At 42.7% G+C, this 22,944-nt stretch overlaps 1 protein-coding gene and 1 non-coding gene across 2 annotated transcripts in view; one reads left to right on the forward strand and one right to left on the reverse strand.

Moving 5' to 3' along the window:
- The window catches only part of ASTN1 (astrotactin 1), a 359,002-nt gene that overhangs the window by 106,178 nt on the left and 229,880 nt on the right, over nucleotides 1-22,944 (forward strand). The window contains exon 2 of the mRNA XM_040263917.1: nucleotides 15,973-16,160. Coding sequence (XP_040119851.1) covers nucleotides 15,973-16,160 — 188 coding nt within the window. The remainder of the gene's footprint in view (nucleotides 1-15,972; nucleotides 16,161-22,944) is intronic.
- Nucleotides 4,550-4,621, reverse strand: TRNAS-GGA. The gene has a single exon. It is a non-coding gene; the product is annotated as a tRNA-Ser (tRNA).

Raw genomic sequence — 22,944 nt, forward strand, 5'->3', positions numbered from 1 at the left:
TTTCCATTGTTTCCCTATCTATTTGTCATGAAGTGATGGAACCAGATGCCATGATCTTAGTTTTCTGAATGTTGAGCTTTAAGCCAACTTTTTCACTCTCCTCTTTCACTTTCATCAAGAGGCTCTTTAGTTCTTCTTCACTTTCTGCCATAAGGGTGGTGTCATCTGCATATCTGAGGTTATTGATATTTCTCCTGGCAATCTTGATTCCAGCTTGTGCTTCTTCCAGCCCAGCGTTTCTCATGATGTACTCTGCATATAAGTTAAATAAGCAGGGTGACTATATACAGCCTTGACGTACTCCTTTTCCTGTTTGGAACCAGTCTGTTGTTCCATGTCCAGTTCTAACTGTTGCTTCTTGACCTGCATACAGATTTCTCAGGCAGCAAGTAAGGTGGTCTGGTATTCCCATCTCTTTCAGAATTTTCAACAGTCCGTGGTGATCCACACAGTCAAAGGTTTTGGCATAGTCAGTAAAGCAGAAGTAGATGTTTTTCTGGAACTCTCTTGCTTTTTTGATGATCCAGCAGATGTTGGCAGTTTGATCTCTGGTTCCTCTGCCTTTTCTAAAACCAGCTTGAACATCTGGAAGATCACAGTTCACCTACTGTTGAAGCCTGGCTTGGAGAATTTTGAGCATTACTTTACTAGCATGTGAGATGAGCAATTGTGTGGTAGTTTGAACATTCTTTGGGATTGGAATGAACACTGACCTTTTCTAGTCCTATGGCCACTGGTGGATTTTCCAAATTTGCTTGTAGATTGAGTGCAGCACTTTCATAGCATCATCTTTTAGGATTTGAAATAGCTCAACTGGAATTCCATCACCTCCACTAGCTTTGTTCATAGTGATGCTTCCTAAGACCCACTTGACTTTGCATTCCAGGATGTCTGGCTCTAGCTGAGTGACCACACCATCATTAATTCTTCTGTGTATTCTTGCCACCTCTTCTTAATATCTTCTGCTTCTCTTAGGTCTGTACCATTTCTGTCCTTTGTTGAGCCCATCTTTGCATGAAATGTTCCCTTGGTATCTCTAATTTTCTTGAAGAGATCTCTAGTCTTTCCCATTCTGATGTTTTCCTCCATTTCTTTGCACTGATCGCTGAGGAAGGCTTTCTCATCTCTCCTTGTTATTCTTTGAAACTCTGCATTCAAATGGGTATATCTTTCTTTTTTCCTTTGCCTTTTGCTTCTCTTCTTTTCTCAGCTATTTTTAAGGCCTCCTCAGACAACCATTTTGACTTTTTGTGTATCTTTTTCTTGGGAATGATCTTGATCAGGGAATGTCTTAGAGGCTGAATGAAGCCTATTTCTTGTAGGAAAAAAATGGGTGTCACTATGGATTTTGTGTCCAGGAATCCACAGGGTCAGTTACTGAGTGTTTTGCCTTACAGCAAGCTCAGGGGATTTGGCTGAGCTTGGGCCATGGATAGCTTGGGCATCCATGGGCATGGATAGCTTGACATCATCTGTCAAGCCCCAGTGGCCAGATCTTAAAGGCAGACATTGTAAGTGAGATTTCATCAGAGATATCTAAGGAATATTCAGTTTTTTAAGGAGCATTAGAGAGATATACAATTATGACTCGGCCAAGTTCCTCACTGGAACTGAGCTGATTCTTAATGGTTTCTGGGCTTAAGAAGACATTTAAGCAGCTTGTGACAGTTAAAGTTACACTTGGCTTAACTCTCCCAATGATTATTACTCAATTTTGGAATTTCTATGAGTGACACTAACAGTGAAAACAAAAAAACACAGTATTAATAATGACAATATTGATGTTGATGGGTATTCATTGTATGCCACATATTGCTAAGCACTTTACTTCTATTATCTTGGGTTGAGATGTGTAAATACTCTCTTCCAACAACACAAGAGACAACTCTACACATGGCCATCACCGGATAGTCAATACAAAATCAGACTGATTATATTCTTTGCAGCCAAAGATGGAGAAGCTCTATACAGTCAGCAAAAACAAGACAGGGAGCTGACTGTGGCTCAGATCATGAACTCCTTATTGCCAAATTTAGACTTAAATTGAAGAAAGTAGGAAAAACCACTAGACCATTCAGGTACAACATAATACAGTGGAAGTGATTCAAGGGATTAGGTCTGATAGACAGAGCGCCTGAAGAACTATGGACACAGATTTCTAACAGTGTACAGGAGGCAGTGATTAGAACCATCCCCAGGAAAAAAAAATGCAAAAAGGCAAACTGGTTGTTTGAGGCTGAGAAAAGAAGAGAACTGAAAGGCAAAGAAGAAAAGGAAAGATACAGCCATCTGAATGCAGAGTTCCAAAGAAAAGCAAAGAGAGATAAGAAAGCCTTCCTATGTGATCAATGAAAAGAGATAGAGGAAAACAATAGAATAGGAAAGACTAGAGATCTCTTCAAGAAAATTAGAGATACCAAGAGAACATTTTGTGCAAAGATGGCACAATAAAGGACAGAAATATTATAGACCTAACAAAAGCAGAAGATATTCAGAAGAGGTGTCAAGAAAACACAGAATTATTCAAAAAAGATCTTCATGGCCCAGTTAGCCACAATGGTGTGATCACTCACGTGGAGCCAGACATCCTGGAGTATGAGGTCAAGTGGGCCTTGGGAAGCATCACTACGAACAAAGCTCTTGGAGGTGATAGAATTCCAGCTGAGCTATTTCAAATCCTAAAAGATAATGCTGTGAAAGTGCTGCACTCAATATGCCAGCAAATTTGGAAAATTCAGCAGTGGCCACAGGACTGGAAAAGGTCAGTTTTCATTCCAATCCCAAAGAAAGGCAATGCCAAAGAATGTTCAAACTACCACACAATTGCACTCATTCTCCAAGCTATGCTTCAACAGAACAGATAACTTCAAAAAGATGTTCAAGCTGGGTTTAGAAAAGGCAGAGGAACCAGAGACTGAATTGCCAACATCCATTGGAAAAGAAAGAAAAAGCAAGAGCATTCCAGAAAACATCTACTTCTGCTTTATTAACTATGCTAAAGCCTTTGACTGGTGGATCACAACAAACTGGAAAATTCTTTTTTTTTCCTTTTTTAATATAAATTTATTTATTTTAATTGGAGGCTAGTTACTTTACAATGTTGTATTGGTTTTGGCATACATCAACATGAATCCACCATGGGTGTATACGTGTTCCCCATCCTGAACCCCCCTCCCACCTTCCTCCCCATACCATCCCTCTGCATCATCCCAGTGCACCAGCCTGGAGCACCCTGTATCATGCATCGAACCTGGACTGGTGATTCATTTCTTACGTGATATTATACATGTTTCAATGCCATTCTCCCAAATCATCCCACCCTTGCCCTCTCCCACAGAGTCCAAAACACTGTTCTAAACATCTGTGTCTCTTTTGCTGTCTTGCATACAGGGTTATCATTACCAACTTTCTAAATCCCATATATATGCATTAGTATACTGTATTGGTGTTTTTCTTTCTGGCTTACTTCACTCTGTATAATAAGCTCCAGTTTCATCCACCTCATTAGAACTGATTCAAATGTATTCTTTTTAATGGCTGAGTAATACTCCATTGTGTATATGTACCACAGCTTTCTTATCCATTCGTCTGCTGATGGACATCTAGGTTGCTTCCATGTCCCGGCTATTATAAACAGTGCTGTGATGAACATTGGGGTACATGTGTCTCTTTCAATTCTGGTTTCCTCGGTGTGTATGCCCAGCAGTGGGATTGCTGGGTCATATGGCAGTTCTGATTCCAGTTTTTTAAGGAATCTCCACACTGTTCTCCATAGTGGCTGTACTAGTTTGCATTCCCACCAACAGTGTAAGAGGGTTCCCTTTTCTCCACACCCTCTCTAGCATTTATTGCTTGTAGACTTTTGGATAGCAGCTATTCTGACTGGCATGAAATGGTACCTCATTGTGGTTTTGATTTGCATTTCTCTGATGATGAGTGATGTTGAACATCTTTTCACGTGTTTGTTAGCCATCTGTATGTCTTCTTTGGAGAAATGTCTATTTAGTTCTTTGGCCCATTTTTTGATTGGGTCATTTATTTTTCTGGAATTGAGCTGCAAGAGTTGCTTGTATATTTGGGGGATTAATCCTTTGTCAGTTGCTTCATTTGCTATTATTTGCTCCCATTCTGAAGGCTGTCTTTTCACCTTGCTTATAGTTTCCTTCTGGAAAATTCTTACAGAAATGGGACCAGACCACCTTATCTGCCTTTAGAGAAATTTGTATGCAGGTCAAGAACCAACAGTTAGAACCAGACATGGAACAACAGACTGGTTGAAAATTGGGAAAGGAGTATGTCAAGGCTGTATGTTCTCACACTGCTTATTTCACTTATATGCAGTACATCATGAGAAATGCTGGGCTGGATGAAGCACAATCTGGAATCAAGATTGCCAGGAGAAATATCAATAACTTCAGATAAGAGAAGTCGCTCAGTGGTGTCCAACTCTTTGCAACCCCATGGACTGTAGCCTACCAGGCTCCTCCCTCCATGGGATTCTCCAGGCAAGAGTACTGGAGTGGGTTGCCATTTCCTTCTCCAGGGGATCTTCCCGACCCAGGGATCGAACCTGGGTCTCCTGCATTCCAGGCAGATGCTTTAACCTCTGAGCCACCAGGGAAGCCCAATATGCAGATGATACCACCCTTATGGCAGAAAGTGAAGAGAAACTAAACAACCTCTTGATGAAAGTGAAAGAGGATAGTGAAAAAGCTGGCTTGAAACTCAACATTCAAAAAATTGAGATCATGGCATCTGATCCCATCACTTCATTGCAAATAGATGGGGAAACAATGGAAACAGTGACAGATTTTATTCTCTTAGGCTTCAAAATCACTGCAGATGGTAACTGCAGCCATGAAATTAAGACACTTGCTTCTTGGAAGAAAAACTGAAAAACCTAGACCGCATATAAAAAGCAGAGACATTACTTTACCAACAAAGGTTCGTCTTGTCAAAGCTATGGTTTTTCCAGTAGTCATGGACGGATGTGAGAGATGGACTATAAAGAAAGCTGACTGCCAAAGAATTGATGCTTTTGAACTGTGATGTTGGAAAAGACTCTTGAGAGTCCCTTGGACTGCAAGGAGATCCAACCAGTCCATCCTAAAGGAAATCAGTCCTGAATATTCATTGGAATGACTGATGCTGAAACTGAAACTCCAATACTTTGGCCACCTGATGTGAAGCACTGACTTGTTAGAAAAGACCCTGGTGCTGGGAAAGTTGAAGACAGGAGGAGAAGGGGATGACAGGATGAGATGGTTGGATGCCATCACCGACTTGATGCACATGAGTTTCAGCAAGCTCCAGGAGGTGGTGATGGACAGGAAGCCTGGCGTACTGCAGTCAATGGGGTCGCAAAGAGTCGGACACGACTGAGTGACTGAACTGACTGAGAAGTGTAAAATGAGGGAATAGGGACTGAAGTAGTGGAAAAGAACCATAGCCTTGAAGCCAAAAGACATAGGAATTTTCCCCTCTAACTTTAGTATTTATAACTGGTCAAGTAGGTTGACTTTTCTGGAGCTCCTTGTTTGTAAAATGGTAATATCAGTTCAGTTCAGTTACTCGCTCAGTCGTGTCTGACTCTTTGCAACCCCATGAATCGCAGCACGCCAGGCCTCCCTGTCCATCACCAACTCCCAGAGTTCACTCAGGCTCACGTCCATCAAGTCAGTGATGCCATCCAGCCATCTCATCCTCTGTCTTCCCCTTCTCCTCCTGCCCCCAATCCCTCCCAGCATCAGAGTCTTTTCCAATGAGTCAACTCTTCGCATGAGGTGGCCAAAGGACTGGAGTTTCAGCTTTAGCATCATTCCTTCCAAAGAAATCCCAGGGCTGATCTCCTTCAGAATGGACTGGGTGGATCTCCTTGCAGTCCAAGGGACTCTCAAGAGTCTTCTCCAACACCACAGTTCAGAAGCATCAATTCTTCAGCGCTCATCCTTCTTCACAGTCCAACTCTCACATCCATACATGACTACTGGAAAAACCATAGCCTTGACTAGACGGCCCTTAGTCAGCAAAGTGATGTCTCTGCTTTTGAATATGCTATCTGGTCATAACTTTTCTTCCAAGGAGTAAGCGTCTTTTAATTTCATGGCTGCAGTCACCATCTGCAGTGATTTTGGAGCCCCCCAAAATAAAGTCTGACACTGTTTCCACTGTTTCACCATCTATTTGCCATGAAGTGATGGGACCAGATGCCATGATCTTCGTTTTCTGAATGTTGAGCTTTAAGCCAACTTTTTCATTCTCCTCTTTCACTTTCATCAAGAGGCTTTTTAGTTCCTCTTCACTTTCTGCCATAAGGGTGGTGTCATCTGCATATCTGAGGTTATTGATATTTCTCCCGGCAATCTTGATTCCAGCTTGTGTTTCTTCCAGTCCAGCGTTTCTCAATATAAATACCCTCATTAAAGCATCGTTAAAGATTAAATTAGCTCGTGAATGTTGAAAGGGCTTCTTTGCATAGGCAGCTCGTAATAGGTACATCATTGCTTGTTGGGTTGAATCACAGATGATAAGAACAGAAATACAAGGGTATGAAAACTAATTAGAAATGGAAATGAATGAAGACAGTTTAGGAGAAGCAGAGAGCTAGTCTCCTTATCTAAGTCATGTGCAGGTGATATTTTGTCATTATCATTCTCTTTTCCGATCCATTTTATACGGTGAGAGCTAGTGAGGAAATGTCGCTGTTCGAGATCAGAGAATTATAGCAAATACTAAACTCTTTGTCAATAAAAGACGGGAGTACAAGAGGGAGGACTAAGAGTGAACATAGCTCTCACTGGATCTACCAGACAGTTTCCTTGCAATCACCCTGTAACCAGTGTCCTGGTTTTCCCAAACCCATGTGTCCATATTGCTTTCAATGCCACACTGCAGCCACGTGGCCCCCCAGGACTTGCAAAGCTCAAATCAGAATTCCGATTGTGAGACTGCAGGCTTGAAAATGACTTATTCTCATTACAATGTACAAAATGATCCATAAATATGTATTTTAATATTACAGAGTTTAAATATTATTACACATCTTACTTGATGTCAGATTTTGTTAAATGTGTGCCGTTATCTCAATTTACAAAGGTCAGTCAGATGGCAGTGGAGAATAGAACTAGATATATTTAAAAATCTTTTACCCGTGCATCTGTAGCCCAGATAACCCTGCCTTTTTCAAAGAGCTTTGGGCTTTTTTTTCCCCTTTCAAATGAGACTTTAATGAGTATCATGTGGATAAACTCTTTGCAGAGATTTGAAAAGATCCAGAGAAACACTGTTGTAGGAACAAGCAAAGCATTTTGGATGAAATCATAAGCCATTTGAGTGTCTCCTCATCTCTCTGGTTGTGTCAGAACCTTTTGGCCACATTTTCCCCCCATAGGAATGTTTTCATCTTCACGGCTAGGTAAATAGAATGTTCGAAGAGTTGCTCAATTGCTATTCATGCCAGCACACAGTAGCACAGAGTGACCTACTTCCAGCAGCATCCATAGAAAGCTTCACTGCTTTCCATCAAGTCCGATTTACAAAACCACCCTCCGCTTTCTGCAGCTTCTGCCCCCACCCACCCCCAGAGACAACATACTATATGAGTCCTTATTTCGCTCTCTCCCATCACTCCATCTTTCCATATCTGTTTATTTTAGTCCATTGTAAACCTCTCCCGAAAACAGAGAAGTGGATGGGTAAGCAGCTTTTAAGGAAGCTGACATTTCTGATTTTTAGAATATAGCTCTATAAAGGGCTATTGGTGAAGCTGCAGAGAGAGATCAGATGCAATTTTCTTATTTAGACTACCCTTGTCCACATAAACACGAAAAGTAAAAAGCCATTGGAGACCCTTTGTTGACATCTAAATGCTAGATAATTCTTTCTTACTGGGGGGTCACTAATTAGAGTTCCCTCTAAGTCACTGTCGTTCCCTATAGGTCCCTGTCTTGAGTTTCAATGTAACCAGTCTATAAACTGATAGGCTGGACTAAGCTGGAAGCATCCCAAAGCCCAAGAGGAAAGTCTGATTTGGAAAAACTTCCAGAGACGTTTATCTAGTTGGCATGCAGAAATTTACTCAGCCTGCACCTGATTTGGGGTGTGACTAGAACCAGTGTCATTGAATACCATGGTTAGAACTGGGAGGGGTTGGTCCTCAGAGACCTCCTAGTCTCATCATTTGAAGATGAGAAAAGTGGGCTCTGGGGAAATTACAGCAACCTGATTCTCCTGCACCCCCCACCCCCACCCCAGTGCAAAGCTCTCTTTAACCTGCCATTCCGTTTCTCATCACGGGATCATTAATGATTTGAGGCTGTCTTATTTTTGCCATTGAGAGCAAATGTCACCAAGCAGAGGAAATAAAAATTCAATTATCCCTCTCCTGGTCAGAAGTGGAAATTTCTATTCCAAATCTCAGAAAGTCAAAAAGATTCCAGTTACTTGAAAAAGGAACATCTTGTTCTTCTGTTGGGCGAGAGATCCTTAAATTTTAAGCCATTTTGCTGTGAAGCTTTTTGCTCATATAGTTGTGTGTGGGGGCAGAGGAGTGAGAATGAGATAATAAGCAGCAGCTCCATGGTCGACTGTGAGTTGAATAGAAGAACCACAAAGAGAGCTCCATTTCCAGTTGTGTTCTGGACGTCTTTACCAAAGAATTACCTGGCTGTGTTATCTCTCACTTGATTGTTCACTTAGCCAGGCCTATGTAGGCACAAACTTCGGGCAAATCATTGGTGTTCCTGGCATCCGTGCTGGTGGATTTTTTTAGACCTAGTAGGGCACCTTACTGTATGTGGCTCTCTCTCTGGGATGTGGGATTGCATCACTTCAGAACTCCATACCAGATGGTACCAGCGGCGAGAGGTGTGGAGACCCAGCCAACTCAACCCCTGGGATATTGTTTCTCTGGCTGGTCTCCTGTCCGCGCGTCTCCTGACTTTGTCCTTTTTCTCTGCATCCCTCTCCTTTGCCTGATTTTCATCTGTCCCTTATCCTTCTTCACAGATGGCCAGGACACTCATGTCCTGCTCTCATTATGTTTATGGAACATTTTGGGGTCTTTAGAGGCTGCTGTTCCAGAAGCAATAAAGACTTGGGTCACGTTTGATACCAGAGTAAAGATTTACAGGATAATTAGTGATCCTCTGCTGTTATTAACCCCTGACCTTTAGCAGGTTATTTTCTTACAGAGGTGTTGAAAGTTACTGCCAGTGTTAACAGTTTCAGTCTGAACACCATAATGAGACCATGTGGGAAACATAGACCTACCATTAATATCTTTCAAACTCTGAAGTTGGGGGTGGGGGCGATTAAAAAAAGAATGGAAGAAAAAGGTGTAATTCTATCACAGGCCTACCTTTGGTCTCCTTAATGTTAGTCACTGATGGACAAGACCCACTTGTTATCCTTAGTTTGGGATAGTTAGCTTATCACCACTAAAGTTCTGAGCTTAATCCTTGTGGCAGAGAAAAACTCAGAATGGCAGCTTAGATAACAGAGGTTGGACGGGTGGCTAGATTCTATTTTTAGAGATGTTCCCTTTCGCTTGTAATTCTTTCATAAAGAATATGAGGCTCTTCAGAATACCACACTTAATAGAATTGAAAAAACAACCAAGCAAAACTAATAACCCATAGACACTCCCCCTCCAATCCCCTAATGGCAGGGAATTTCATGGTTGTGCATTTTATTTGTCTTCCAATTGATCCAGTCCTTTTCTAACTCTGCTCTGGGGAGCCCCTTCCGAAGCCATATTAGATTTGGTTTGGAGGCAAGGTTTTTAAAATTAACAGTGAATTTAAAAATCCTGATCTAAGCAAAGTCTTCTAATAGTCATGGGCCATCAGGGGGTATCACCCTCGATCTTGAAAGACTGTAGGGTTGGTTCATCAGGTGCCCTTAACAAGGGGCTAAAATGGACAAGTTAATGCTTCCTTCCGGTTTGACCTCAACACCTGAGCCAGCTCATTACTGCTCAGCTGGATTTAGCGTGAAACTTGGCCTTGCCAGGAGAGGGAAAGGGGACCCAGAATGCCAGGTCTGCTCTAAGCCACTCTTAAGTTATTCAGTGAATTAAAGGATCTTTGAGAATTTCCCAAGTTCAAATCCACATTTGACTTTAAATTGCCAGATTCTTTGAAAGGGGACATCATGCATCTGGTCCTCAATGAAGCTGTCCTTTGGACAGATTCTGATACTCTGATGTGATGCGTCGTCTTAGCAGGTCAGTTCAGGGACTCTCAGCGTGAAGCGATGCCTAAAGAAGGACCAGGGATTTCTGCAGTGAGTTTTGGGTATCCTAAGCTAACCCCTCAGAAAGACAGTGTGGCAAGCTCACAGCACACAGGCTAACATTAGAACAATGACTAAGGCCTATTTAAGAGTGAGTTCATCTCACTCTCCTCCTATCTGCCTTTGCCCATCCCAGGTTATTCTGTAATATGACTTTCCTTGCCTAAGGTCCTGTCTTCCTGGTTCTCTATTGTGTGCAGAAGCTCCAAGGTTTCTTTCTTAGAATCTACGTATCTATACCAGCCTGGATGAGAACGTTTCTCACCAACCTGAGGTCCGGTCTGAAGATGGACCTGGCCCCTAAAGTCTCCGATCACATCATCCCTAACGTGTCCACTGTGTGCTCAGAGAAAGGGGAGAGGTAGAGTGAGGTTAGACCGGAGAGAAGATTTGACATTGCTTGGGACATTGAAATCATTGTCTTTTAAGGTGCTCATGTGAAGCACACCCTTTGGATTTAGAACTGTGGAGTGGCAACTTACAAAAGGATCTTAAAATTCATCGCCACAGCTCCTCCGTATACAGAGAAGAAAACCCAAAGCCTGGTGTCTCATTTAAGGTTCGCCCAGACCGAGGTCTCTTAGTGTTGTGGTCTCTGTGGAATAGAGGATCAGCATTACAGTGAGACTGAGACCGAGTCTCATCTGTCTGCTGCTCTTTCTGTTCTTCTTCATCTCTATAATCATGGCTTTATTCATCCTTCTGTTTAATAAAGCCATGGGTGACTTTGCATTAGGGCTCAACTCCTTCAACTGGCGTTCACAACTTTTACAGTTGACCCCAATCTGGCTTTTCTGCCCCAGTCCTCCACTGCTGCTCTACGTGTCTTCACTCTGCAGCATAACCAGACCTCCCGCAGCTCTGCAAGCGTGCATCACCTGCTGTTCTTTATACACACTGTTCTCTTTATCTCGAATTGCCTCCCAACACTTCTTCCCATTTTATCCCTTCCCAAAGGAACAGGCCGAGCCAAGTTCCACCCTCTCACCCAGCACTGCTGTTACTTTTTAGAGTAGCTATTCATGGCTCTGTCTTCAGTTTCTTACTAGACCAACACCTCCTTGACAGTAGAAAACCTGTAGCACAACTTGCTAAATGTAGCAAACGGAGTGGACTTTCCAGGTGGCTCAGTGGTAAAGAATCCGCCTGCCAGTGGAAGAGATGTGGGTTTTATTCCTGGGTCGGGAAGATCCCCTGGAGGGGGAAATGGCAGCCCACTCCAGTATTCTTGCCTGGGAAATCCCATGGGCAGAGGAACCTGGCAGGTGACGGTCCATGGGGTCGTAGATTCAGACACGGCTGAGTGACTAAACATCAATGACAGAGTGTGCTCCAAGGATCTTGGTTGAATACAAGAATAAATGGCATTCTGGTTTCTGTGTATTTCAGGCATTCAAAAATTTTGGAGGTGCTGAGATCCATAAGGTTTATGGAGGGGAAGCTTGGAAGGACTGGAACGCTAAAAGTGAGGGCAGTCCTGCCTCTCTGGAGATCTCAGCGCCACAGTATGATAGATGGCCATGGTGGTACCTTGAGATGACAGTGCAGGCTCCTCTTGGCACTTGGTTTACTCAGTACACTGGCAAAGGCTCTGTTGGAGCCTCATCCACAGCCCTCAGGAGGCCTTGGACTAAAGTAACTATTTGATCACTTCCCATATTTGCTCCTTCAGAGTCCCAGGTCAGGTTTGCGTTGGTCAAGCAATTTCTGAGCATTTATTATTCTTGAGCCATTTTGCTGACATCCAGACCAATGCGATTACACTGATGTTCCAAGCCTCTGATCTCAGCCCCGTTGTGATGAAATTCACAAGACATTTACTGTCCCTGTGTGTTTTTTCTTTGGTTAACCCAGGCCAGATAGAGCATAAGTAAATAACTTCCTGGTTTAGCATTTTAGCTCTCCCATGCCAGATGTTGCCAGGAGAGGTGGGAAAAAGCCAAGGAGGAACCTATCATTCTGTAATTATGTTTAATCTAAAAAAATGACAGCCACCTTCACTGACAGGTATGGTAACTTCCTTCTTTCGCCCATTGCCCTCTATGATGGTTCTGGTCTGGACAGAAACAGAATATAATTTTCCAAAGGAATTTGGCATCAACTACTCATAGATAGACTCAGAGGGCTGAACTGGAAGCCAAGGGTAGAGATTCTGTGTTCTCAGCCCACCTCCCCATATACCCACTGCACTTATTCCTTCCTCGTTACCATCACCCCTAGAATTTTGAAGCAGAACTCCTTCCTTCTCAAAAACAGTCTTGGCTGCCTCTGGGTGCAGGGTTTCTTCTGGGGGTGATGAAAAGTTTCTGGATTAGAGTGGTGATGGTTGTACAACTTTGTGAATATGCTAAAACCCACTGAATTGTATATATTTGAGAGGGTGAATTTTATGGTTTGTGAATTATATTTCAATTGTAAAATAACTCATGGAATACCAAGACTTTGTGCAAAGAATTAAAGTACTATAGCACAAAAACTCCTAAAAGACCCCATGGACTTTAAACTCAATTGCTTCCTCCTTTATGCATGTTCGAAGGTCATGTTGTCCGATACGTGTGTTGGAGGTTGAGGGGATCTGATAGAAGTTCCTTCATCTCCCTTAGTCCCTGTTCTGTGTCAGGCTGGGGTGACTTTGGTCTGGGTATTTACTTGCCTTTGCGTCCACAGTTAAAACAGAGCTAATGAGCCTGACCGCCTTGATGAAGGTCTCCAGGGAGATAAAAAGCCAGTTTGTTGAGTGCTTTAGAGGTATCAGGTGCTGGATTCCTCTTGAATAGTTACAGGAAAGGCTAAAGAGGCACCCGGCATGTGCAGAATAAATTCCAAGGTGGGTTAGAGCAAGTGCAGGCAAGAGGCTGAATGTGTGTTGCTCTAGATGGTTTAATTAGGCCATTAAGTGCTCTATTAGGAGCTGTCGCTGCTTGTAATTTTTTAATTTAAACTTTTTATTTCATATTGGAGTAGAGCTCATTAACAATGTTGTGATAGTTTCAGGTGCATCACAAAGCCACTCAGCCATACAAATACATGTATCTATTCTCCCGCAAACTCCCTCCCCATCCAGACTGCCACATAACATTGAACAGATTTCCCTGTGCTATACAGTAGGACCTTGTCGGTTATCCATTTAAAATACAGCAGTGTGTACATGTCCATCCCTGCCTGTGACTTTTATGTCTGTGGTGAGGAGGAGATAGAGTTTGGTTTCTACCGCAGCTGCAGGGCCTGGGAGGGAGAAGGGTGTCTCCCAGGAGAAGTCTTTCAGGGCTTTGATGTGGAGGCTTGATGCGTGGTTAGAAAGTGTCAGTGCTGGGGAGTGGGGTTTGTGATTGCAGGGCTTGTGATGAAGCATGGTGTGGTAGCCACAGGTCGACCCAGGTGCCCACGGAGGTGTGCCCAGGGGTTTCTGTTTACCTGGAAATCTTAAGAAACCCTTAGAGGAAGGGTGGATTTGGGAAGCCCGTGTCACTTCCTCACTTAACAAATGGAGCTGTGCCTGGGGGAAGGCGGGGCTGGGCTGCAGGGCACGTTCCATTCTCACACCCTCTGCCCACTGCAGTGCCCTCGATGCTTGTGCTGGTCACTTCGAGAACATAGACTCTGACCAGCCCAGCAGGGCAACTGGGTCCTTCAGATAATTAGGGAGAGAGGCTGAGAATGAAGGGGCCTCTGAGCACCCTGTCTTTGCTACACCCTCACCCTCCTGCACGCTTCTAAGTTTATTCTCCTCTCTGGTCTGTAGGATGGTAGGATGAACTGGAGCAGCAGTCCCCAACCTCTTTGGCACCAGGGACCAGATTCGTGGAAGACAGTTTTTCCATGGACGGGGTGGGGGGGCCCAAATAGAGGGGTGGGGAGGGGATGATTCAGGTGTAATGTGAGCGATAGGGAGTGATGAGGAGCAGCAGATGAAGCTTTGCTCCCTTGCGCACCGCTCACCTCCTGCAGTGCAGACCGGTACCAGCCCATGGCCCCAGGGGTGTGAACCCCTGAGCCAGAGAATCATCGCAGTGTCTTTTAGAGACAGGCTGATGACCTGTGGATCATGAATCCCTCTCACTCAATTTCCCTGAGAAGACCAGACAATATTCCTTCTCTTCCTTCTCCGTATTCTCCTATCAGTGTCTGAATGTCCATTGCCCACATCTCTGTCTACTTAACAAAGTCCACTCTTCAAGGCCCAACACCATAACATCTTTTGGTAAGTCTGCGCTCCTTCCATCGTCCACCCTCTATCCAAGCAAGATTACTCTTTCCCTCTTCTGTTTCCACAAAGCTTTTATGCATGTGGTATAACAGAACACATTCACTCACAGTGGGTTGCTTTGGGGAACTTGTCGAGAATTTCATTCAGTTTGGTCTCTGGGTGCCTAGAGCAGTGCCAGTGCATACGGAACACATATCCAGTGCGAGTAGGTTAAATAAATTAAAGAATAAATATATAAGTAAATAAATACAGCAGAACATCATTTGTACACTCCCACAAATAGTGAAAGATATTTATAAACTCGATAAATATTTAAAATTGCTTTCCTCTTTATGATTGTGGTACTTGATGAGAATACTCTTCTAAATGGATCTTATTAAATCTTTTTTATGTATATTGAATTTTTTGGTCAAAGGTGATACATTTTGGGAGAAGAAGCCATGCCTTTCAAAAAAAGTGAAAATTTTAAAGCAATGCTTTGCCAAGTATGTTCAGCAGAATATTAGTTTTCGAGGGTGATAGTAGTTGTTAAGGGGAAAAAAAAATGGTGTTAGGGCCAAATGAAACTCAAGAATGCTGGGTTAATCAGGTTCTTTCTATAGTGGGATGTCTCAAAACTTTGATACAATACTGCTTAGGAATATTAGAGAAAGGGACATATAGCAGTATACTTCTGCAGCATAGCTGAGCTCCTATCATGCATAACAGGTTTGCGTATATTGGTATTCATTGTTGATGTTATTTCAGTGCCTGCATCTAGAGCTCAGAAAGCAGATGAGCACTTAAGTCTGTGATAAGGGCCCGCTTCTTCATCATCCTCTCATGTACATCATCTTTGCTCTGCAAAAATGAAGAGAAAAATTAAAGGGAATTAAAACATTACCTGCCAAAAGCCAGTATCAGACATCTCCAGTGGACTAAGCAGCAAATGATGGTGGTTTTAGAAATAACCTTCCAGCTCCAGTTGCTCTGCAGCACCCTCCCAGGACTCTTCCATAAGTGCCAGTTCTCTGCACAGTAATTACTAACTCTCTCCTTGGTAGATTCACTGGTGTCTAAGAGTAATTGCTAGGGAACTCACACTTTCAAATTTATAAGAGGCAAACAACCTTCTGTTTACCTCAGTGGGTCATCAGGGTATTCAAACTGTGCTGAGTAAAGGATGCTGCTGATCATAGAAATATGGTGAAAAACTTGAATTTTTACCTTTGTATTTTTCTCAGTGGGCGGGAGCCAAGGCCATTAGTTTGTGGTGCAAAGACTGATGGGGGATTAATTCTGTTCTCAGGGCCTCTTCCCCTCCTTGAGATTTGGGGCAGCAGTAAGCCTGACTCAACTGTAGTTAGAAACCCTTTGTTGTCTTCAGCTGACATTGACTAATTCAGAGGCAGTGTCTTAAAAGAAGATGAAGCTGTAGCTGTGGACGGGTCCACTTGGAATTCTGACCTGTGCCTTTGGTGTCTGTGCTCTAGAGATCTCAGGGAACACGGAGGACATCCCTCTGGTGCGCTGGAGGCAGCAGTGGCTGGAGAATGGCACTTTACTTTTTCACATCCACCACCAGGATGGCGCCCCAAGCCTCCCTGGGCAAGATCCAACCGAAGAACCGCAGCATGAGTCAGCAGAAGAGGAGCTGAGAATCCTGCACATCTCAGTCATGGTAAGAGCAGTGCAACCATAGCCTCTCAGCCTATACTACCTTGACCTTAAGAATGTGGATGCCACAGCCCTGGAGGATCCATCTCCACAATCTCATCATTGATCTTGTTCTTTGTTCATACATAAGTTGATTTCTCATTTATGGGAAATGTCTCCACCTGTGGTGTAAGTAAAAATTGCAGGTATTTCCACAGCACCACTCCCTGACGGTTCTCTAGGAACATGCCTAGATGGGGAGTAACTGTTACAAATCAGAGACAACCTCAGATGGGTGCATTGGATTGTCTTAGAAGGGGATTATTCAGTTAGATCAGAATATCTTCTAATAGTTTCTCCATGAATGTTTGCTGAGTGACTGGATTGCCCAATCTGCTTGCTGCTACCGAGGCATCTTCTCCCAGCTGAGAGAAAGTTAGTCCTGGCTTTACATCCTCTTACAGTAAAGGACATGCCAATAAATAGAGCCCTGCCTGTCCCACTAGTCCAGCTCAGAAACATCCCATCAGCATCCCTTCTGAAAATTAGAGAATTTTCTCTAACATTCTTATTTTAGAGTCTCACTAGACAGACATTAAGTGCTACTGTGACAGGCATGGGTTTTGTTTGACATTGTTTTGTTCATTGGTATATCTTCAACACCTGGAATAATGCATTCATATAGTTAGTACTAAATAATTATTTGTGGAATAAATGAACGTGTTTCTCAGTAGAAATGGAAAATGCCTGACTCACTCAATATTTTTATTAGTAAAATCAATACATCACCTGCTCCGAGGGTAGCCTGAAAGCAAGCTGAGACTTGACTGATTATTTGTGTATGGGAGAGGATGTGTTCTTTCAAACCAAATGAGGTCTTGGTCTAAACTGTAATTAATCTATTACTCTTGTACCATCACTATGTGCTATTTAGTTTTGTATATTAGATTGGGGAAAACTGAGCACATTTTATTTTTTTTAATTTAAATTTATTTATTTTAATTGGAGGCTAATTACAATATTGTATTGGTTTTGCCATACATCAACATGAATCCTCCACGGGTGTACATGTGTTCCCCATCCTGAACCCATCTCCCACCTCCCTCCCTGTACCATCCCTCTGGGTCATCCCAGTGCACCAGCCCCAAGCATCCTGTATCCTGCATCAAACCTGGACTAGTGATTCATTTCTTATATGATATTATATATGTTTCAATGCCATTCTCCCAAATCATCCCACCCTCGCCCTCTCCCACAGAGTCCAAAAGACTGTTCTATACATCTGTGTCTCTTTTGCTCTCTTGCATACAGCGTTATCATTACTGTCTTTCTAAATTCCATATATGTATGTGTTATTATACTGTATTGGCGTTTTTCTTTCTGGCTTACTTCACATTTAATTTCCATTGTCTAACTATTTGGCATGGAAGATATCCCCATAAAATCTCAAAATGCAAGTCTTCCGTTTCTTCCTCAGCCAGTGTCTCCAGGAATGACTTCTTTGATAGATTACCTGTATATGTGTAAGCTGCTCTAGTTTGTTGAAACTATGTGGTTGAGAAAAGAGTCTTTCCATAGCAAATAGTCAACCTCAAATATGCCAGGAAGTGAGTGGGTAAATGAGATTACTGTGCTAATTGAGGTTTACAACATAAGGGCTAGAGTACCTGTACTTCCTTCATTAAAGACCAGGGTTTCATCTCAAGGAAGCTTGTTTTCTTCATTGTAGCTTGCAGTTTCCAGATTGTGGTGAGAATGGGCAGATCGTCAGTATCATCCCTGGCATTGACTAGGTAGACAGAGGTAGGAGCTGCATTGTTTTTGTATTTATCATATGGTCTGATTGAAAAGAAAGGCACAATGGTGGACTTCCCACCAGCCATCCACAGCCTCCCGTCAATGTGGGAAGTGGTCTTTGTCTTGGATAGTTTTTGTTTGGTTTCTTTTGGTCTTTAAGACCATTTCAAAGAACACCACAAAGTTGTTTAGGGCGAAGAGAACTGTAAAGAGATTCACCACAAAATTGTTTAGGGCGAAGAGAACTGTAAAGAGATTCCCAGGAATTCCTGTTGGATGTGGCTCTGTCTGAAAGAAAGACCCAAAGTATGAGCTTAGGACAGATGAGGTGTCAGAAGATGTGTTTCGTGGGGATTGGGGGAGTGCTGTGAGCTTCTGAGGGAAGACAGACTGAAGCTGTCCTGGCTGCCACACCCTATCTTCACCACAGCCAGGACCCCGCCTTCTATCTGCAGAATGAGATGCTCTGATAGGTTTGCTAGAGAAGTGTGAGTGTGTAGATGCGTATGTGTGCACATATTTATGGGGATGGGTGGCTGATCAAGGATGCCAAATAATTTGAGGAAATAGATGGTGTCCTTAAAATGTAATAACCCCAAGGAAAAGTCCTGTATTGCTAATGCTTTTTGTTGAGTTTTCCTGGGCAGAAATTAATGGACAGTGGACAACGAATTGGAAAGAGAACAAAAATCAACCTTAAACCTGAGCTCTTTCCTTCATATGCTACTGGTTACCCATGACAGACCAACAGTGACGTTCAGCTTTCCAAATAAAACGAGAGTGATTACTCCTTCAGCTTGACTTTAGTTTATGCCATGTTATTTTCGACTAAACTGGAGCAGGCAGAGCAGCCCTTAGAAGGGCTTGAGCAAAGCATGAGGGTGGGCAAGTCTTATATGTGTCTCCGATTTGCCCTTGGATGTGGATAGACCCACACCTCCATGGAAAATTCAGGAAAGCCTATGACTTCTGCAGGAGCACAGGGCTCCCCAGGCAAACCAAAGACGCAAGTGCTGCCTCCCATCCTTGCAGAGACCATGTGATCAGTGGAGTCTCTCGCAACCCCCTTCCCATCCCACCTTCCTCCAGCCCTATTCCAGCCACCCTCAGACTCCGCCTCTCCTATCCTTTACATTCTATTCTAGAAACAGTTTCAAAGTCTGAAGTTGTGTATCTGCCCTCAGCTTAGAAATCAAGCCTGAGGGTATCCTGTTTGAAGATGTTGTTCCCAGAGTCTCTGATGGTTTCTTCTTGAGAGACTCAGGGACTGGTAGACTATCTGATACTCTTTGTGCGGTATCCTTTGGAAGTAAGTAGGCAGCCATTTGAGGCTCCTCGCATGACAGCAGTATAAGCGTTAGAAGGTAGCAAAGTCCTTTGACTAGTAACAGTGTTGGGCAGCAAAATGCACTTAAATGAAATCTTATTACCCAAACCCTGTTAGTTATGAAATAACAATAGCAGGGCTATTTTTCATTAACTGTAATGATCAATACTGATGAGGTTTTCAGTTGAATCCAAATAGCATAATTCAAAAAAGAGAAAAGTTAAGGTTATTATCAAAACATGAATATACCCAACCTTTTCTCTCTTGTTGAGAAAATGTATATATAAAAGCTTAACTGATAATCCTAAATATTTCCAATATGTGCAGAGGGAATTAATGATTCTGTGAACACCTTAAAGTTTACATTTCTTTCATTTTGTATTTACACTTTTCTCATCCATATTGCCTCAATGCAGGGACCACTGTTTATTTTTATATTCTGCATTCATTGTTGGCTGTATTTTGTTTTACACACAAAATGTAAGTAATTAGAGAATGAGATGCCAAGAAAGACCCTTTTTTGTATCCTTTTGACACTGTATGGATGAAAATTGGTAAGTTCTTTCTTATTGTGCCCAGTATAAATATACCATCAGCAAAATCTTGAGCTTACAGAAAACCAATACCTCAGCTGAGAACTTGGCAATTTAAAACTTTGAAAAACCTTTTGCTTTTCTTATTTTTCAATCACATCCTAAAACTTTTGAATTATTTTTTCCAAGGAGGTACTGTTTCTTCCTTACATAGAACAATTGGATTTCCCTCCAGAGATCTTATATTATTGCTTAGAGGGTCACACGATGTATTTTAACCTCTTGCATGATTCAAACTTGGCTGAAGAGATTTATTTCGAATTTAGCCAGATAATTGACACTTAAAACTACAAAAGCGCACAAGGATACTATTTTGCAAGCTCTTGAACAAGTGAAAACAAAATCATCAAATGTAAACCGACATGTGAGCTTAAACCAAAGTCAAGAAATTCTTCAGTTATTAGCAAATCATTTACTCCATTGAAGAGCAGGTTTTAATACGAGTTTACATTAGATTGTCAGACTCTGTGAATTTAAATTTTCATGTTGTACTTTTGCTGATTTACCATATGATCTACATTTTTCTTCTTAAAGTACGCATGAGAATTTAATAGTGCATAATGTAATTTTAATGTATTATCTACATATTTCATGTTTGTAATTAAAGATGACAGTGTTAATATGGGTTGGTTAAGTATATTTTTAACAGCAAGTAGCCTTTCAAAAATGCTTCCGTTTGATATATGTGTGTTTGTGTTTATATGTATACATGCATATATATATGATAACTCCCACTGTTAGATGATATCTTTTATAGTTCACTCTTCTTAGGCACAGTTCACAACTGAGGGGAAAAAACCCTTTGAGCATTTGTCTGAGAGTTTGTGCAGAGAACCCATCAATCAAGCCTGGGTGCTGTTCAGAACCACTAGCCCCTGTGTGGAGCCCACAGGCCAGTGTCAGCCAGTTCCTATGGCCTTCAACTGCTGGCTCCTCGGGGTCCCCAGGCTTCCTGTTTCTGGGAGCCCTAGGTGAGCCTGAGACACATAGTTTTCTTCTGGGAGAAACAATTTAGAAAATAAGGTTCTAGAAGTTCCATTCTGGGGAGGTCACACTTCAGGCTGAGTTAGCACAAAGCCTACAGAGCACATACATGGGGAGCCCTGGGGTTGTGTTTAGCCCATGGGGTTGCGAAGAGTCAGACACGACCAAGCGACTTCACTTTCACCTTTCACTTTCATGCATTGGAGAAGGCAATGGCACCCCACTCCAGTGTTCTTGCCTGGAGAATCCCAGGGACAGGGAGCCTGGTGGGCTGCCGTCTGTGGGGTCACACAGAGTCGGACATGGCTGAAGTTACTTAGCAGCAGCAGCAGCAGGGTTGTGTTTCCAGGATGGCAGCCCACTTGTGCCGGAAGACACATGCTTGCTCCTACCTGAGCATCCTTACTCAAGTTCACTTCAGCTGTCTAGAGTCACATATTACTTTGCTTGAAGCTCTCTTCATTTCCCTCCTCAAGCTCAACCATTCCTAGGGCAGAGAAGAGCAGTTGTAAGCATGGTCATTGTTATATGCCATCAAGACTGTCAGGTACTTATTAAGTGTACGTGGGCAAGGGAAACAGGGCAAGATGCTTTTCCTTTCAGCACCTTTAATGTTCAACAAACCTGTTACCAAAAATTTGTTAGCAATCTCATTCATCAGAGTCACTTTTGCATCTTTCTTGTCAATTGATATTATTTGTTTAGTTGAAGAGAGCAGACCCTAATTTATCAGGGCTGGTCCTTCTGATCTTTAAGAACCAGATAGAGGAGTTAAGACATTTTGTGTTACCACAAAGAACAGAACTCGAATAATAAATTGGAAGGTACAAAAAGACAGGTTCTGATTCAGTCCAAGGAGCTTATCTAGGGACTCAAGCCATCCATGATGGGGCTAGACTGACCTAAAGGCCACACTGTCCCCCTGCCAAACCCATCTTTGTGTTCTTGGCCTCTCATTAGGAAAATGGTGGGCAGTTCCTAAAATAGCAAGACCCCTAAATAAGACAAACACTTTGCTTTTTGGTTGTCTCAACAGTCTGATGTGCAAGAGCCTGGAGCTTCCCAGGTCCATTTGAGGGCTATTCCAAAAGCCACGGGAGAGTCGCCTTGCAAACCTCCCCTACCTGGCACCATGGTCTGGCTGTGCATGTCTTGCCAAGATGCAGTAGATTTGGGAACTTGTGAATCTATTAGCCATTGCAATTGATCAGCTATCCATCTTGCTGGCTACCCTGCCCCCATTCCTATAGAATGGGAACTGGGGTATAGTGGAAAGAAACCCTACATTTAGTTGGAAGGTTGTATTCAGATCCTGGCTTTACCATTTTGTGTAACCTGCTATCCTTTGGGGTGTTTGCTATGACCAGTGCATTCTCTTGGCAAAACTCTATTAGCCTTTGCCCTGCTTCATTCCATATTCCAAGGCCAAATGTGCCTGTTACCCCAGGTGTTTCTTGACTTCCTACTTTTGCATTCCAGTCCCCTATAATGAAAAGGACATCTTTTTTTGGGGGGGGTAACAGTTCTAAAAGGTCTTGTAGGTCTTCATAGAACTGTTCACCTTCAGCTTCTTCAGCATTACTGGTTGAGGCATAGACTTGGATTACTGTGATATTGAATGGTTTGCCTTGGAAACAAACAGAGATCATTCTTTCATTTTTGAGATTGCATCCAAGTACTGTATTTTGGACTCTTTTGTTGACCATGATGGCTACTCCATTTCTTCTGAGGGATTCCTGCCCGCAGTAGTAGATATAATGGTCATCTGAGTTAAATTCACCCATTCCAGCCCATTTTAGTTCGCTGATTCCTAGAATGTCTATGTTCACTCTTGCCATCTCCTGTTGACCACTTCCAATTTGCCTTGATTCATGGACCTGACATTCCAGGTTCCTATGCAATATTGCTCTTTACAGCATCAGATCTTGCTTCTATCACCATTCACATGCACAACTGGGTACTGTTTTTGCTTTGGCTCCATCCCTTCATTCTTTCTGGAGTTATTTCTCTGCTGATCTCCAGTAGCATATTGGGCACCTACTGACCTGAGGAGTTCCTCTTTCAGTATCCTATCATTATGCCTTTTCATACTGTTCATGGGGTTCTCA

Source organism: Oryx dammah, unplaced genomic scaffold (genome assembly GCF_014754425.2).
Source record: "Oryx dammah isolate SB20612 unplaced genomic scaffold, SCBI_Odam_1.1 HiC_scaffold_21, whole genome shotgun sequence".
Lineage (NCBI taxonomy): Eukaryota > Metazoa > Chordata > Mammalia > Artiodactyla > Bovidae > Oryx > Oryx dammah.